The 16,878-nt window shown below is 31.8% G+C and overlaps 2 protein-coding genes across 2 annotated transcripts; one reads left to right on the plus strand and one right to left on the minus strand.

The window, feature by feature from the left end:
• Positions 1-4,566: 4,566 nt before the first annotated feature.
• On the plus strand, positions 4,567-13,421 carry LOC103568649 (nuclear pore complex protein Nup205). Its single transcript, XM_008545590.2, has 3 exons — positions 4,567-4,675; positions 4,829-4,992; positions 7,749-13,421. The coding sequence occupies exons 1-3, from the start codon at positions 4,669-4,671 to the stop codon at positions 13,344-13,346; spliced, it is 5,769 nt and encodes a 1,922-aa protein (XP_008543812.1). The 5' UTR covers positions 4,567-4,668; the 3' UTR covers positions 13,347-13,421.
• A 2,055-nt stretch (positions 13,422-15,476) lies between these two features.
• On the minus strand, positions 15,477-16,394 carry LOC103568655 (Phosphatidylinositol-specific phospholipase C, X domain-containing protein-1). Its single transcript, XM_008545601.1, has one exon. The coding sequence runs from the start codon at positions 16,392-16,394 to the stop codon at positions 15,477-15,479; it is 918 nt and encodes a 305-aa protein (XP_008543823.1).
• Positions 16,395-16,878: the final 484 nt, after the last annotated feature.

The following is a 16,878-nucleotide window of genomic DNA, read 5'->3' on the forward strand; positions in this document are numbered from 1 at the left end:
CTCTATCTGTCTCTACATTCCTACACGACTACTACAATACGATATTGATGAGTCGAATTGTTTTTTAATTCGACAAACGTCCGCTAGGTAGAACTTTCAAATTAAATAAACAGTAATTAAACATTTTTGACTGTTTCTCTCGCAAATTCAACTTCCGCCGTCGATATGACAAAAAATTTTGTTCGATACTTTATGCTCAAAGGTAGGAACCCTGACAAACTTTGAGTGCAGGCACGCGTTTGAGACTATGGATACATTCTCATCAAGACCTCGTACTATATCCGGTCTTGCTAAGAATGCGCCCATAGCCTCAAACTCGTGAGGTCACTTCAAGCCATCAGAATCCCTACCGTTCCGCATACATATCGAAAATAACTATTTCATCACACAAAAGTTTTGTTACTCGACTTTAATTCGCATCAAGATAAGTTTTTATCGTTATCATCAGATGTTTTAGTTACATAATCACAAAACGATATGTATGTAAGTATATCATGTAAGCTTGGACACAGACTAAGCAATAAATGATTCAAATCTTTTTGGATGTATTTATAACTGTACAAATGAATTCGTGCTCTATCAAAAGCTTGTTGAATCGGAATTCTTAATAGCCTAACAACATTTTCGCCCAGCACATACTCGATATATTTACAAAACTCATACAAAGAAATATCCTTGAATATAACATGATTCCAACTCGTTTCATTATTTACGATAATCGTAGGCAATACACGATGAGTATATTTGTCAGTTTTTAGTTCAGGCAATGAGTTATCACCATTTTGTTCAACATATTTATCATCATCCAGTGCTAATTCATTTGTATTGTCAGTTTGACTTTTATTTTCTACAGTTTTTGATAATTTCCGTAAATAATACAACTTGCGTTCTTCTGATTCTTTTATCAACTCATTTAAATTTTTTATAACCAATCCACAAAAGTTGAATATAAGAACGTGCATAACAGAAGTGAAATCAGATTGTGTATAATAAACTTTCAAAAATCCAGAATAAGTTATTTGCAAAAACCATTTTCGAAACTGAGGGAACCCGAATTCAACTGCGTCCTCAGTATGTGGTACTTTAGTGATATAATAATAAGATCTCAGTCGATTAGATCCAGTAATTCTTGGAGACACACGTTGTAATAGTAATTTTTTAATGTCTTTTTTTCGAAAATCACGTTTTTGAGGTATCTGATAAGGTATATTGATGAAATTCATCTTTCGAATCAGGCTGTTAATTTAAACGAGAATTTATTTAAGATTATTAGAATTCTTTCTTCTAATATAAGTAATGAATAATTTATATTTTTTTTTAATTATATATAATGTGTTCATTCACTAATAGAAATTTTATATTGACTCAAGAAATATTTTCTTGAGCAAAGAATTTATTTCTGAAGAAAACCAATTGTCTTGCTTCAAAAAATTCTTGTCTTGATTTAGATTTTCTTGGCTCTAAAGATTTTGTATCTTTGATGGATAACTCTCGTGTCTTGACCCGAAACTAAATTATCTTCAATCGATACGATTGAATTCTTCAAGCGAGACCACTTGTCTCTTCAACTAAAAATGTCGTATTATTATTTTAACAACTTTAAATTTTTGGTTCAAGTAATAATTCCATGATGAAAGATGTTTTCAAAGTAATGAAAAAAAAAATTTTTTTAATAAATTTCTACTTTAACATATCTGCAGTAAATGAATGTAGTCCTAAAAAATCACTTTAAAATTTTTTATTTTTAAAATAAAAAAAAAGTTTTTTTTTCAAACTGAGTAAATTGATTTAAAAATCGCGCCATTCTCGAAACAAGTCGGTAATGTCTTAAGCCTATATTTTGACTATCTTAATCCAAGAGCAAGAAATTCTTAAGCGAAATATGTCAGAATTTTGTTTCATAACAAAAAAGGCTTAATCGAAGAATAAAATTCTCAAATGAAGATTTTTTTTTCTTTATCCGAAAATTTCAATTTTTTGGTTCAAAGACTTATTTCTTGAATTAAAACAATTAAAAATTTTGAAACAAGAAACACATTTTAAAGAAAAAATTTTTCTTGAATCAAGATAGTTTTTCTATCAGTGTTTGAATAAACGAAGTCTTTGAAGATCGGTTGGCTTAAAAAATACTTACCCTATCAAAAAAATCCATGTATAGGATTATCCAATTTCGGACTGAAATGTATGGGTTTGCGCATACTTACCCACTGCGCACACTTGCTCCACATGATTCTATATAGGAATCCATAGAAATCCATACAGGAAAGTATATGGATTTACATAAGGATTCGTGAGGATCAACAGGGGAGCCAGTTGCCGTCAATTTATGTAGGCACCAATTTTTGTTGCCAACTTAGTCACAAGTTACTGCAATATATTGCCGCTAACTTACTATCAGCTTCCTAGATAGCCAAGTTGCCAGCAGGCTGATGATAATAACTCTCTGCAATAGTTTGTCGCTAAGTTGGCCACAATTGTCATTTTCACAAGTTGATGGCAACTTTCTGAGAAAGTTGGTGGCAAAAGTTGGCATTATATTAATTGACGGAAAGTTGTCTTCAATTTTTTCAGAAACTTGGTGACAAGTTGCGGTAGAATATTGTCGCCAAGCTTCTGAGAGAGTTAGTAACAACTTGCAGTCAACAGTTACAGAAGCTGAAAGTTCTCGACAAATTATCATGAACTCGATCGCAGCTAATTAACATCACCGTTCTGATCACAAAGGGATTCATTTTAATCTGCAATTTATCTTGTCGACTAGAGTCAGTATTAGAGTTCATCAGATGTTCCCAGTTGAAAATATATTTTTCTATTAAATATTTTTTCGAAAAATTTTCCTTCAAATGAATTTTCCATCGTTGCGATTTTTTTAAACTAATCACATCTTTTATAATAAACAGTTTTTACTCAATTTAATTTATATTAAAATTTTTTGAATAATTAATTTACGATTACTGTACACGTCTGCTACTTTCATTTCATACAAATTCTCTTGCAATTTATAAGATAAGGGGCCCAGTTTCTGACTTTTTTGGAGTGCCGGTTGGGGTTATACTATAATAATTAATTTAAGATTCAATTTAATGAGACAAATAATTATTCTATCGACTAGTTTATGATTTGTCAAATAAAGTCATGCGCGAAAATAATTATTTGAATTGAATTAATGATTTAAATTGACGTTTCAAAAATTGACATTCAGAGACTCAGATTCTGACCCTCAAATTCTTCAGGTCGCAGTTTCTAACCCTCACAGTGGCCTAGTTTTTGGGCCCCAAATTACACACACCATGATTAGGTTATGAAGTACTTACTAAGTTTCAATAAATTAAAATTATTATCTAGATATTTAAATTAAATATTTATTATAACAAAAACATAGTTTTTTATATTTAAAATATAAATAAATAAAGTTACTTTGACTAGCGCCTGTTCTCATTATTTTTCATCGTAGATCGTTGTCTTTTTTTTAAAACTCTTGAATAAAAAAATAATAAAAAAATTAATTTCGTCATAATAAAAATATTATTCAACTAAAAGAGTCATAACAATTTAAATACTATCGATATTGACATTATTTTTATAATAATTTCATCACTCCAAGAATATGTACTTTCAAGATCTAATTATGATCTTTTATTTTTAAAAATTAATATTAAATGTTAATTTATCATTGTATGATGAATAATCGTAGAAAATAATTTTAAAAAACTATAAATATTGATATTTTTACATTTAATAGACATGTAATTGAACAGATAACCTCGTGCGCAATAAGTTAGAATTTTAGAATCAACAACTCCATCATACCTTTAAAATTGAGTCTAATTATTGACCCTCAAATTTAAACAACAAAAACTCATTTTAATGTTTTATAAATGTATTAAAATAAATTTTAATGAAATATTGATCTACCCATCTATTTTTAGTTAAATTTTTTTACTTACATGATAATTAGTGCACAGATTAAATCGTCGTACCTCCTAACGTAAACTGTTTAGGCTCTGCTCAAAAAATGTCTTCCTCAGCCACTTATGGCTAAAATATTTTTTTTTATTCAGTTAATATTTTCTGTTTTTTAAATTGACATTAATTAGGCTCGGAATAAATTACAATACATTAAGAAAAAATTGATTTTCTTTTTAAAGTTATTGTTTTTTAAGTAAGTAAGAAAAAAGTTGAAAAGGTCAGAAACTGGGCCAGGGTCAATAACTCGGTCTTTTCCCTTAAAGCCGTCTCTGGCACCCGCAGATTGACGTCAAATTACCATCACTTTACTATCAGGATTAAGAGCAATAGAAACTTTGTCTTCAAGTTAACGTCAACTTGAAAATTCACTTTTCCTGAAATCAGAGACTCTCCCCTGCTATTTCGCGGTAAATTCTATTAAATTAAAAAAAAAAAAAAAAGAATTTACGGTCAAGCTTCCGTCAATTTTCACTGTAACGTATTTTTGTAGCACTCAAACTGCCAACCTAAAGCGCATGCGCAAAAAATTCAGCTATCCCGCCATTATTAAAGAGCAATCCACATGACATAAATTTATATATATCAATATACAACAAATAGGTATAGTATGTACAGTAAAATAAAAAGCCACATGTAAGCGTTCGATAGCAAAGCCGGTGATTGTTTAATTATTTTTATTGTTCGTAAATATAAAAAACAATGGAAGGTAAATTATTAACACTTTGCAAATTCTTGTCAATATTTATAAGCGATGATTTTAAACTTTCTCTGAGTAAATTTTATCAAACGGAAAACTTTTTGTCAAATAGGTTAAATTACTATAATTTTAATTAAAATTTTTTTATTTTGTTTGCGATAGAAAAAACTGGAATTGATGATGCCTGGACACCTTTTAAAGAACTTCAAAATTTTATTGAACGTTATGTTGTATCTGCATCGACTACACATGATCCCCAGTATCATGAATTTATGGAGACATTGCGAAATCATCGACAGAATTTTCTGTCCCTGTTGAAAAATCAGGTAAATTTTATTTTTATTTCTTACCTTGGTTATTGTTTATATTTTTTTGTTAAATTTGAACCCAGCAAAATTTTTTTAACAAAAAAAATTCAATTAATTTATTTAGTTGAAAGATGGAGAAAAAAGCGGGAAAATTTAGTTTTGGATGTAAAGTGATATTATTGATAAAATTTATATCAACATTTTTGAAATTATTAATAATTTTTTATTATTCTGATCGATAACGTTTTCTATTTTGATATTTTGATAGTGAAATTATCTGACGTCTTGTAATTTTTGGCTTTTTTTTTAAACAAATTATTGAAAAAAATTTTTTTTAATTACACTTTTAGTTTTTTTTTTATTTTCTATATGTGCATTAGAGTGGCCCAAAAAAACTGACTACTTTTTTTTCCGATTTTCTTATGAAAATTTTTTGGTTTACGATGTTTTAAGAAGCCTCTCCAAAAATCGACGATGGAAAATTTTCAAGAGGTCACGAATTTTGAAAATATCAAAAATTATCGAGATTTAAATTTTTATTTCAAATTTTTTTCTTGTGGCAGTAATAGTTTGTATTTGTGAAATCATGACCACGCTGAAAATTTAAGCCCGAAATTTAAATATTTGAACCTCGCTCAAGAATTTTGAATGTTTCGAGTGCTGTCTTTTGGACGTTTTCGAGCGACCCTTGAATATTAATAATAAAGCTTCTCGATTTTTTCGCCATCAATTTGCATCACAATCGATGAAAATATAACCCGAGAAATATAAATAATAAGTTATTTACATACTTTTTTATTTTTTAATTCAATTTTTCGGTTTTTTCGTTTATTCAAACTTTAGCAAATTTTATTGTTTAAGACTGTCCTGTATATTTTTGGTTATGCAAAAGTTATATTTTAGTGAATTGACAATAATTGAATTATAAAAAAATACAAAAACTAATTCAAAGTATTAGTCACATATTATCAGTTAATATTCAAAATTCTTGAGTGCCGTTTAAATATTTAAATTTTGGGCTGAAATTTTCAGCATAGACGTGATTTTACAAATATAAACTATTGCTGCCACGAGAAAGAAAAAATTTATGATATTAGAATACATTTTTGATATTTTCAAAATTCGTGAACGATTTCTTGAAAATTTTTTATTGAGCTGATTTTTGGAGAGGCTTCTTAAAACATCGTAAACCAAAAAATTTTCATAAGACTCGGAAAAAAAAGTAGATTTTTTTTTGGGCCACTCTAATGTCCATATTTTTTTTTTTTTTAAATTTAATTATTTACCAAAAAATCTAAAAATTGTTAATTGATTGCTAACTTATGATACTGGAGTTAGCCGACGTCTAATAATTATTGGGATTTCTTTCAAAACAATAAATTATAAAAAACAAAATATATAGAAAAATTGAATTTATAGTTTTTTAAATTTTCTACACACGGAGAAAAATGCCGCTCAAAATTAAATAGTTATTACAACCATAATTAAAAATTTGCTATCTTAAATGAAAAATCACAATCCATTAAAAAAAATTACGATGACTAGTAGAAAATTAGCTTTTCATTTCAATTATTACAATCTTAAGTAACAAGGTTGCATATAGCGCATTAAATTTATAATTGCATAAGTGCTTCAATTAAATTTTTTTTTTATATTTCATAATCCAAAAACAAAAAATTAAAAATTATTTTTAAATTTTTAATCCTACATTTTTTAATTAAAAATTAAATTTCAAATTCTTAATTCGTAAAGTAGCGTTAAAATGTAATGGCTTAGTTTTTAAATCAACGTTTTATAATAAAACATTAAATAAACAATTTCAATTCGGAAAACTAGATTTGAAAATTTATTTCTAATCTCAAATTCCATATTTAATAATTGAAAAGTAAATAAAAAATTTTAATTAGCCATAGCTAAAAGGGATTCAAAAATTACATTCCGTTTTTTGATTTTCTATTTTCGTATCAAAAATTAAACAAAAAATTTTAAATTCCGAACATCGGATTAGTGTTGTTTTAATTTTAAATTCTCTGTTTACACTGAAAATTGTTCAACAAATTTAATTGTTAAATGTCTCAACTATCAATGATCTTTTTATTTCAAATTCTATTATATCTGACGATCAAGACCAAGTTTAAAAATATTTAAACTTGAAGGTCAAGTAAAACAGTATTCTTTCCTGTTACAAGTGCCGTAAAACTTTTGTCTTGATTATTTATTTGATTATGTACCGTATCTAAATTAAAAAGTAATTTCCAATTTTTGATCCCACGTGTTTGAATTAACAAGTAATTTTTTAATTTCCATTCCCACGTTTCTGAATTAGAATTAATTTTTGAAATTTTAAACCCATGTGTCAATTTAAAAACTAATTTTCTTATTTTTAATTTGACTTATCTGATTTAAAATGAGTTTTTCGATTTTTAATCCCACGTGTGTACATTTAAATTAATTTTTAAATTTTGAATCTTTCGTGCCGAATTAAATATCAATTTTTAAATTTTGAATCCCACGTCTCTGGATTAAAATTAATTTTTTAATATTTAATCTGACGTTTCTGAATTAAAATTAATTTTTCAATTCAAGTTATTGAATTAAAAATTAATTTCGTAATTTTATTCGATATAATTTCAATTACGGATTAAAAATTTAATTTTCAATCGCAAATATTTTCATTAAAGAATTAGCAAATTTAACACAAAATTCCCAATGGTGTATGTTAATTAACACGCCATTGCTTATCTACGTCCAATAATAATTTTTTCTTTTTCCAGCCAAAAGATGCAAAAAGTCGTGAAGAAATTCAAAGAGGAATAACTGAAAGTGTGACACTGCCTGGCTTAGGAAATCATGTCTTATCAAAAGAATTAGTCGACGAAACGCTAATAATATCAGACATGTACGATTTGAACGAATTCGTAGCCCTGGATCTTTTGTGTACAGCCCAACTACAAATGTCACATCATCCAGGTTTGACTCGTGGCCTGACCGCAATTTTACTGTATTACGACGGTAGAAAAGCACTAACGTCAGCTCTGAGAACTCTAGTACAGGCGCGCATTGGCCACAGTTGGGTTCTAGACACGCCCGTGGCATTAACAAAAAAAATAACCGAGTACACGAATAAAATGAAGGAAGACGGGCTATTGGATCGCGTACTGTCGCTGCTAGAACAAATGGACCCCATAAAGGAGCAAGATCTCTTGCAGCAGAATCGCGCACTCGGTGGCCCCAAGCATCATCAGATGGTCATGCGGCTGTACAACGACACGCGACAGGACTTAGCAGACATTCTTTATCTCTGGTCAGCTCAGTCTTCATTGCCGACTCAAATAACTTTCAAATTGCTGTCGTTTTTAAGAAGACGTCAACCAGAAACTGATGTCAGAAATGGCGGACCAGACAAAGTAACGCTCGCTTTAATTATGGCCTTACTAAATGCCATTAATTTGAGCTCGCTCAATAATCGTGAAGACGGTGAAGTTATCGTTAAATCAGTGCCTTTGGTAGCTGAACGCGGTGTGCTAGAGGAATTATTCCAAGAGCTAATGAACCCAAATGTGTCATGGGAAAATTCAGGACTATGTGGTTTAGTTCAATTAGCGTTCGCTGTTGCTGTCACGACAATTAAGTCAGCGTCAAATCTATCCATTGGCCAGAATATAAATCAAGAAGATGAAATTCTTGTCGAAGCTGCGTTGTCAAACAAAGCGTTCCATTTTATAACGAATGTTATATTTAAAAACGATGATATTTATCATGAAGAATTTTATTTACGTTACTTTCATACATTGATATCAGACTTTATAACATTAATGCCAATGAAAGTCAAAGAATTGCGTAGCAAAGCTGATGAATTCATGAGATTTATCACAGCCTATCAGCAAGAAGGAGTTGAACCGCCAGTCAATCCTGATGATCACTTTGAATATTTAATGCTAACGGTATCAGAATTGTATAAAAAGGACCCGCTTAAATTAAATCTTGTTCTTGAATATTGGTGTCAGAATGACAACGTCAGTCATGGATCGTCAAACGTCCACGTTACGAGATTGCCAGCCCGTCAGGTCGCGTTGTTCAAATTTGTGCGCCTAGCCGGTGAAATATTGCCAGCTGGTCTATTTGTCCCATACTTGAAAATGATCGCGTCATTGGCATCATCACCCCAAGCTGCCAGACACGCTTTCAATTTTTTAAAACCCAACGGCTCTAGTGGATCGCCGATCTCATGGGATCATTTTTTCAATTCACTCAATAGATATTACTACAATTTACGTCAAGAGTTACCACCAAGTCAGGACACGATTTATCGTCAACGCTGTCATCCTAAAGGAATAACTCCGCACGAAGTAAAAGGTCTCGAAGCCGTACTGACAGTCGTGCAAATCGTCGCTAAATATGATGAGATGTCACGCATTGCGATTTGTGATCACCCAGGCTGGAAAGTCATACCAGCGCTGATAGGTCTCGTAGGATGCGCAATGCCTATTCCCCTCAAAGGTGTTTTAGTTCGCACATTAGCTGCTCTAGCCAAGTCACCAGAAAGCTCAAGTACCATCTGGCAAAGTCTAGAAGTCGCGCAAATTTTGTGTACCATCCCAACGACCAGCAGCTATCAGCCACGTGGTGTGCAGACAGAGCTAGAAGAAATCGAATCGCGCAACGAAGAATATCCGCTAACCCGAGCGATGCTCGAATTATTGGATGCTCTGCTAGATTATCCAATTCCTCGCTTGCTTGGTGTCGGTCAAAGAAACCCAGGGTTCGATCCCTATTTGTATTTTATTATCAACACAGTTTTTCTGAGATTCAACACACGGTCGTATAAAAATCCAAAAGAAAAATGGCAGGTTGCTGACGTCTGTTTGAAAATCTTTAACAAACTAATAGCGCAGTACGAGCCCAATGTTGATGACTTTGTTGGATGCCGTGTTGAATTGCAAGGCGGAGAAACTACTCTAGTTAATCCAGAACCAGGTTATCATATCATGACTCAATTGCACTCGAATTCTGAATTCTTGCATGTAATCCTTTACATTCTTGATGAAGGTCGTCATAATTTAGAAACCTACGACTATTTTCCTGGCAAAGAAAGCCTGGAAAACAGTACATTGAATTGTTTACGAATCATCGAACGCGGTCTGCGAATCCAGCATCAATACATGACACAATTGGCCGTTGCGACGTCTGATAAAATCCTGACTGGACTATCGAAGCTCCTATTGGGCGTCAATCCACGAACTGGCAAACCGGATCACATGACTAATATTGCGATCTACGTGACTTTTAACTCCTGGTTACAAAACCACGCTTACGTTGCTATTGGAATAATCCAAGGTGTTGCCAATGAACCAGGAGCTGATACTGAATTACTCTCAACATTCACATCAACGTCTCACCTGACGTTAATTATCAGACACGGGTTTGTCGAGTGTCTGGACATGGATCCAGCTGACGCCAGTGCTCAGAACGAGCAGGAAGAAGAAAATAAAGATAACCCATCACCAGTGGGCAATTGTAAGGACAGAATTTTACTGCTGCTGATGCAGAGCATCGGAAGACCTGCGCCAAATCTGGCTCACTACTTACTGGGATTCGATACCACAAAAGATATAAAAAAAACTGTAATCCAGCAGCCCGGGATCTTGGGATTCCCACGGACATGTCTGCATTCCATTCTTGGAATACTTGAGCAGTCTTTGGAACGAGGAAGAGACAAAATAACTGAAGCCTGTTACTGGTTCCTTCATATCCTAGCATCCAACAACAAAACTTCTGTTCCAGTATTGAGATTTTTACGGACATCAACCAACCAAGATTTTGTCCAGCGGCATTTGTCTAAGTTACCGTTTCAAGGCAAAAATCGCGCCACTGAATTGACTTGTATGTCATGGCTGTTAAAATTAGCAGCCATCGAATTGCACGTCACTGGAGGCAGCTTACAAAATAGTCTCGTTCAAAGACTAGTCGGTAATCCAACGCAAGACCGCGACCAAGTTTTGCCGCCGTCACAAAAATTACTGATGGATTTACTTCACTACATAGACTTTGAATTACAACTCGAGCCGACTAAATCCTGGGAGTTTTTCGATCCGTCACAAGTCGAAATGGTCTTGGGTAAATGCTGTGTCCCTCTTACACAAAATATCGGTCCGCAGTTGATAGACATAAGACGCCTGCATTTATTAATAAAAGAAGAACTTTCTGTGACCCAGAACAGCGCAACTGCAACTCAACGCAAGTTAATGCAACAAGAATTACAATCGATTTTAGCGTACGCATTGAAACGCAATCAAACAAAGACGTTGTCTTACGCGACTGTTAAATTCGTTGAAGGCTGGTGCCAAGCCACAGAAATATTATTCTCGATCGCTACATCCCAACAATTGCCAACAAGTCAAAGACAAAATATGCTGCTTAATTTAACCCACGATTTGTTACAGAAAATGACATCATGCGAGGCATTGAATGAAATAAAAACTCTAGTATCTGGCACAGTATTGATGCTTCTAGTTAATTTAAAAAACACATTCGCAGTCGACAATGAAGAAAACTCCGAAATATTGCTGTCATCTTCGCCATCTTACGCCACGACAATGAAAATAATCCTCAGCCATATTCTCCAATGGATACTAAATTCCGGTGCATCGTCACAAAAAGTCCGCACTCATTTGTACGGCGCGTTGCTGAACTTCCTCTGCGTTGTCGGTCTTGAAAAATCGGAATTTTCTAACCTCACTTCGGGCACGACTTACGTCAGTCAACTTGACAATTCACTTTACCGCTCGCTGACGATCAACGAACGTTCCCATCGCTACGCTACAATCCAAGTGATAAACGGATTCGGCGACAAACTTATGGATATTGTCTGCCATAATTGTTCCGGTGGCCATGACGTTTGCAAAATGCTGGCGCTTTCTTGCCTCGATAAAATTCTCGAATTAGATTGCGACAATTCCTGGATCGTTTATTTAGCAAGTCGCGGATACATGAAGCACATGATAGACAGTCTTCTAGAATCAGATAATCTATTACGGAGTATGCTGCAACCGGACCCAGTGACGTTACGTCCATTGTATCTTTACGAAGCCAAAATGGCGACATTCTGTCGCATGGCATCCTCAAGACTCGGCGCTGAAAGTTTATTAGAAAATAAAATACTGTCATGCCTATCCAGCATCAGTGTCTTTGATCAACATCCAGACATTCAAATAAGTTTTGAAACAAGTGATTCATTTTTACCATCTATTGGACAACGTTACCAACAAATTTTACTACCGGCCCTTTACTTATGCGACGCACTTCTGACAACCCTAGGTACAGAAAATCAGTCATGTGCAATCCAAGTCTGCGGTTTTATCCAAAGCCATCGCGATACCGTCGAGATGATTTTGCGTGCAGCGGCGCCAAATTCAAACAATTCATTTTTGAATCAAGTCGCCTGTCTAACCGGTGTTATTGCACGTTCGGCAAATATCGACATGTATCAATTGGTAGAGAGAGAACTCATTAGCATTGACAATGCAGACGTAGATCGTAATAACATTGAAAGCAACAATGGCATGAGAGAATTGCGCGCGCATTTGTTTAGACTACAAAAATTAATGGTGTCATTGTTACCTAAGTTCAATAATCAATCATCGGACTATTCAAATGACCATGAAGTGATTGTCCAGCAACAATACTCCTCAGTTAAAATAGTCGCTAATGTGTTACTTTATGCGCGCAATCAAATGCAGCACACGCACATGGATCAGAAAATACGCAACTTATTATTTGAACCCTACTTGACTAAAACAAGTAAAGACAGCAAACGCGGTGGCGACGGCTGTGGTGTAGGATTGGGTTCAATTGTTGATCAGCTTGTGTCTGCAACGACGTTATTACACTCGGAATTACCTCACTTGCGTAGTTTATTGATGACCATAGATGTCGTAAAAAATATGAGTTCGACGGACTTGAAAAAATATTTGATACCAGAGGAAATGGAATTGGATATGACGAAGCAGAAAATAGTCGTTGGCAAACGTTTGGAAAAAGCTGCTAATGAAAAACGTAAAAATATTAAGTATTGCTCGATTATCGTCGAGCATTGTCTGTACATTCTTTGGAGTCACTTAGATTTTTACACAACTAGTTCAACATCTAAATATAATAAGAGTCAATTCGTTGGGATAGATGATAGCAGTTTTGTTATTTCTGGAGATATATTGTCTGATTTGAAGCAGGGCATTGTCAGTGTACTCAATGATAGCTTTGTTACGCAGATTGTCGACTTGTCACAGCATGAATATTCAATGGTGGAACAGACGTTCGTTGAAGCATTAATTAGAAGGATAAAACGTTTATTACAATTTATTATTTTGAAATGATATTATTTTTTAAGTACTGCCAATTTGTATTCTTTATTTCATTAATCAAATAAACTGTTAATTTTTAAAAGTAAATGAATTTACAGTTATTTCAAAAAAAAAAATTAAATAAATAATTATAATAATAAAGTCATCCGGCAACCGAAATGGAAGTAGATTCCTCATCATTTATTTATTACCCGGGTCGAAAAATTTGATCTAATTTAGTCTAATTGGACTATTTGATCTGTTTTTTATCTTTTACAAAAATTTTAAGCTGTTTTTGATCTGTTGTTTTAAAAAACAATTGCGTTACAGGCAGACAAAACTAGATCAATTCTTGAACTTTAGAAATTTTAGTTCTGAAAATTTGCAAAGACGAAACTGGATTGAATCATGGACTTGAAAGATTTTTATTTATGGGCAATATTTATAAAAAAAATATTAAGCTACAAAATTGATTATGTTTTGTTTACTATTTACTCAGTATCTTATGTTTAAAAATGCCGGCAGTTAATGAAAGTTTGACAGCTTAATTTTTAGTTGTCTTGACTGCATATTTATAGCATTTAATAAAAGTGATAAAATAACTCTTAAAATGTCAAGAAATTTTTGTTATTTACTGGATGAAATTTAAAATATTTTGACATTAGAAAACATCAAAATTCTTGTGACATCTTATTACGGAAGCGCATTAGCATGTTTCAAATACCAAAAAATTAAAATAAATTTATAAATCTAGATTTTTATTAACATTATTTATATTTATAAAAAGTCCCGTTTTTTATCTAAAAGCGATTAAAAACAGACTAAATATCGTACGAAAAGAAGTCTGATTTTGGCCTGGATAAGGGATAGTACGGACAAAAACAGATTGAATTCCTATATAAAATGAATACGATTTATAAATTTGAATTAAAGAAAAAATCTTTTAATTTATCATTTATTTTAAATCAGATCTAATTTTTTGACACGGGTAATTTTTGAGCATTTCCATAAGAGTTAATTAAAAAACAAAATTTTTTCATCATATTTTGTGAATTTTAATGCCATCAAAATATATAAAAAAAATTGTCTAAATGGCAAGTTAAGTGACAGAAATAGAATTCAATGAAAAAAGCTTTAAATATATGTTTATACATATTAGGGTGTTTCATATTTAGGCGATATTTTATTTTTTTATGTCCTACCTGAAAAACTAATAAATTATAGAAAAAAATGATATTAAGGTTTGCCTCAAACTATTTTTCTACTTTCCATTTAAATAACACCGGAAAAAAAAAATTTTTTTTTTTTTTTTTAGAATTTTCTGGCTCACAGACTAATCAACGGATTTTTATGCACAATAAATTTTTTTTTAGAAAAATGAACGCTCTACAAAAAAAGTCTCATTATTTTTTGATAAATCCCATCGTTCAAAAGTTATTTAAGCTTCAAGTCAAGTTTATATTAAATTTTAAGATTTTTTTACTTTTCCGGCGAAACTATCAGTCTTATCAAAAAATGTGATTAGAACTTTTTGTAGATAATTCGATTCCTTACAAATTATTATGAACAAAGTTTTTCGAAATTTCGCAATGTTCACAAGTTATTTTCATTTCAATGTCAAGCTCTTAAAAAATTAGATTTCTGATTGATTTTTAGAGCTTGACATTGAAATGCACATAACTTGTGAACAATGCGGAATTTTGAAAAACTTTGTTCATAATGATTTGTAAGGAATCGAATTATCTACAAAAAGTTCCTATCACATTTTTCCATAAGACTGATAGTTTCGCCGGAAAAGACTTGAAGCTTAAATAACTTTCGAACAATAGGATTTATCAAAAAATGATGAGACTTAAGTAGAGTTCGATTTCCTACAAATACATTCATTGTGCATAAAAATCCGTTGATTAGATTGTGATATATATACATATACATATGGGGAGGAGCGGCGAACGGGGTACTGGTTGAGAAAAAAAGTTATTTAAATAAAAGGTTGAGTAAGTTTTGGAACCAAATCGGAATGTTGAAGTATAAAAATGTAATTAACGTAAAATTTTCACTTCATTTATTTTATTTATTTATACTGAATTACAAAAAAACAAATTTTTATAATGCATAGAACAAAAAATATTTTTCTGTGTAATATAAAAATTCACAGTCATATTATTCCCACCCAGATCGCCAAGATGAATTTGGAAAATTGCCGTCGTTTACTTTATCAATTAGTTCTTGAGGAGGAAAGTCGGCCATAACGATAGTTAATTTGAAATGTGGATTTTCAAAAAATTGAGCCATCATGTAATTGAGTGGTATTGGACATCGATTTTTATCTTCTTTATAATCGCCGTCTCTCGCAATAATACGAGGACTATTGATGCCGTCCCAAAAACTTATGTCATTAATATAACATTCATAGTTCTCACTATAACTAGCTTGTATTGTTTTGTATACGGAGATCCATTTAGCTGTTAAATTGTGAAGCAGTTTTTTATTTTCGTAAATGACATCATCATTTTGAAGAAGACACTTACGGCGAAGGATTAAAGTACAATCGTAAAATGAGTAATCCAAACTAGCTAATAGAATTTTCCCACGATGCTGTCCAATAGTATCAGTTAGCTGCCAATTTTTTACTAAACGCCGTCCACTCACAAAATTCCTTTTGTAAAAATTAAGAATGTGACAATTCTGTTGGGTAATTTCATACCTTAAGAGATAAACTTGGCGTATAAACAAAATTATAAATTCACCAGGATTATTGTCGAGAAAATTATCAATATAAAGCAGTGCATCCTCAAAATTAATATTTGTAGCAACATCGTTTGAATAGATTTCGAATGAATTAGATTTTGAGCGTATGCCGATGTCAAAAACACGAACTCCATACTTCAATTGCTGCTGGATATTCATATCTTGAGTTTTTGATTTTTCGTCATTAACATCGTACGAGAATGACGAATGAGTGCCAATAAGTGCAAGCTCATTTATTTTCTTGTGATTCGGTAATCTCACCAAATATTTAATACGTTCTAAATACGGTTTGTATATAAATTTTTTGCAATAGGGCTTACGGGGACACATTTTCACCATATTATTAGATACTATCAGATAAAATAATATTAAAAAATTAAATAACCACTTGAGAATCATATTGAATAGTTAACTGGTATTAAAAAAGACACGAAGAAAATGATAAACAATATTATCCGTGTGACTGTATCGATATACTCAAAAACATCAATGATAGTCTAGAATACTTTTTATAGTTCTTATAAAAGTATCGATGTTAAAAACTGTTTTTTTTTCTTTTTAATAACTTTATTCCGGTGAATAAAAACCTAAAATGCTATTAATTTTTTTTTAGAATTATCTGTATGATTATAAATAACTTTTGCTGCGTCAACAATAAGTTATCTATGAATTCAATCTTTTTTATAAATAATTATTGATGGGCAATTTTTTTTTTAAATTCAAAATAATAACACAGAAAATGAGGATTTCTCGGCACCATGCATGCAATAATAAAAAACATATTTTGGTAGTAACAATAAAAGTCGCATAAACA

This window comes from Microplitis demolitor, chromosome 6 (assembly GCF_026212275.2).
Source record: "Microplitis demolitor isolate Queensland-Clemson2020A chromosome 6, iyMicDemo2.1a, whole genome shotgun sequence".
Classification (NCBI taxonomy): Eukaryota; Metazoa; Arthropoda; class Insecta; order Hymenoptera; family Braconidae; genus Microplitis; species Microplitis demolitor.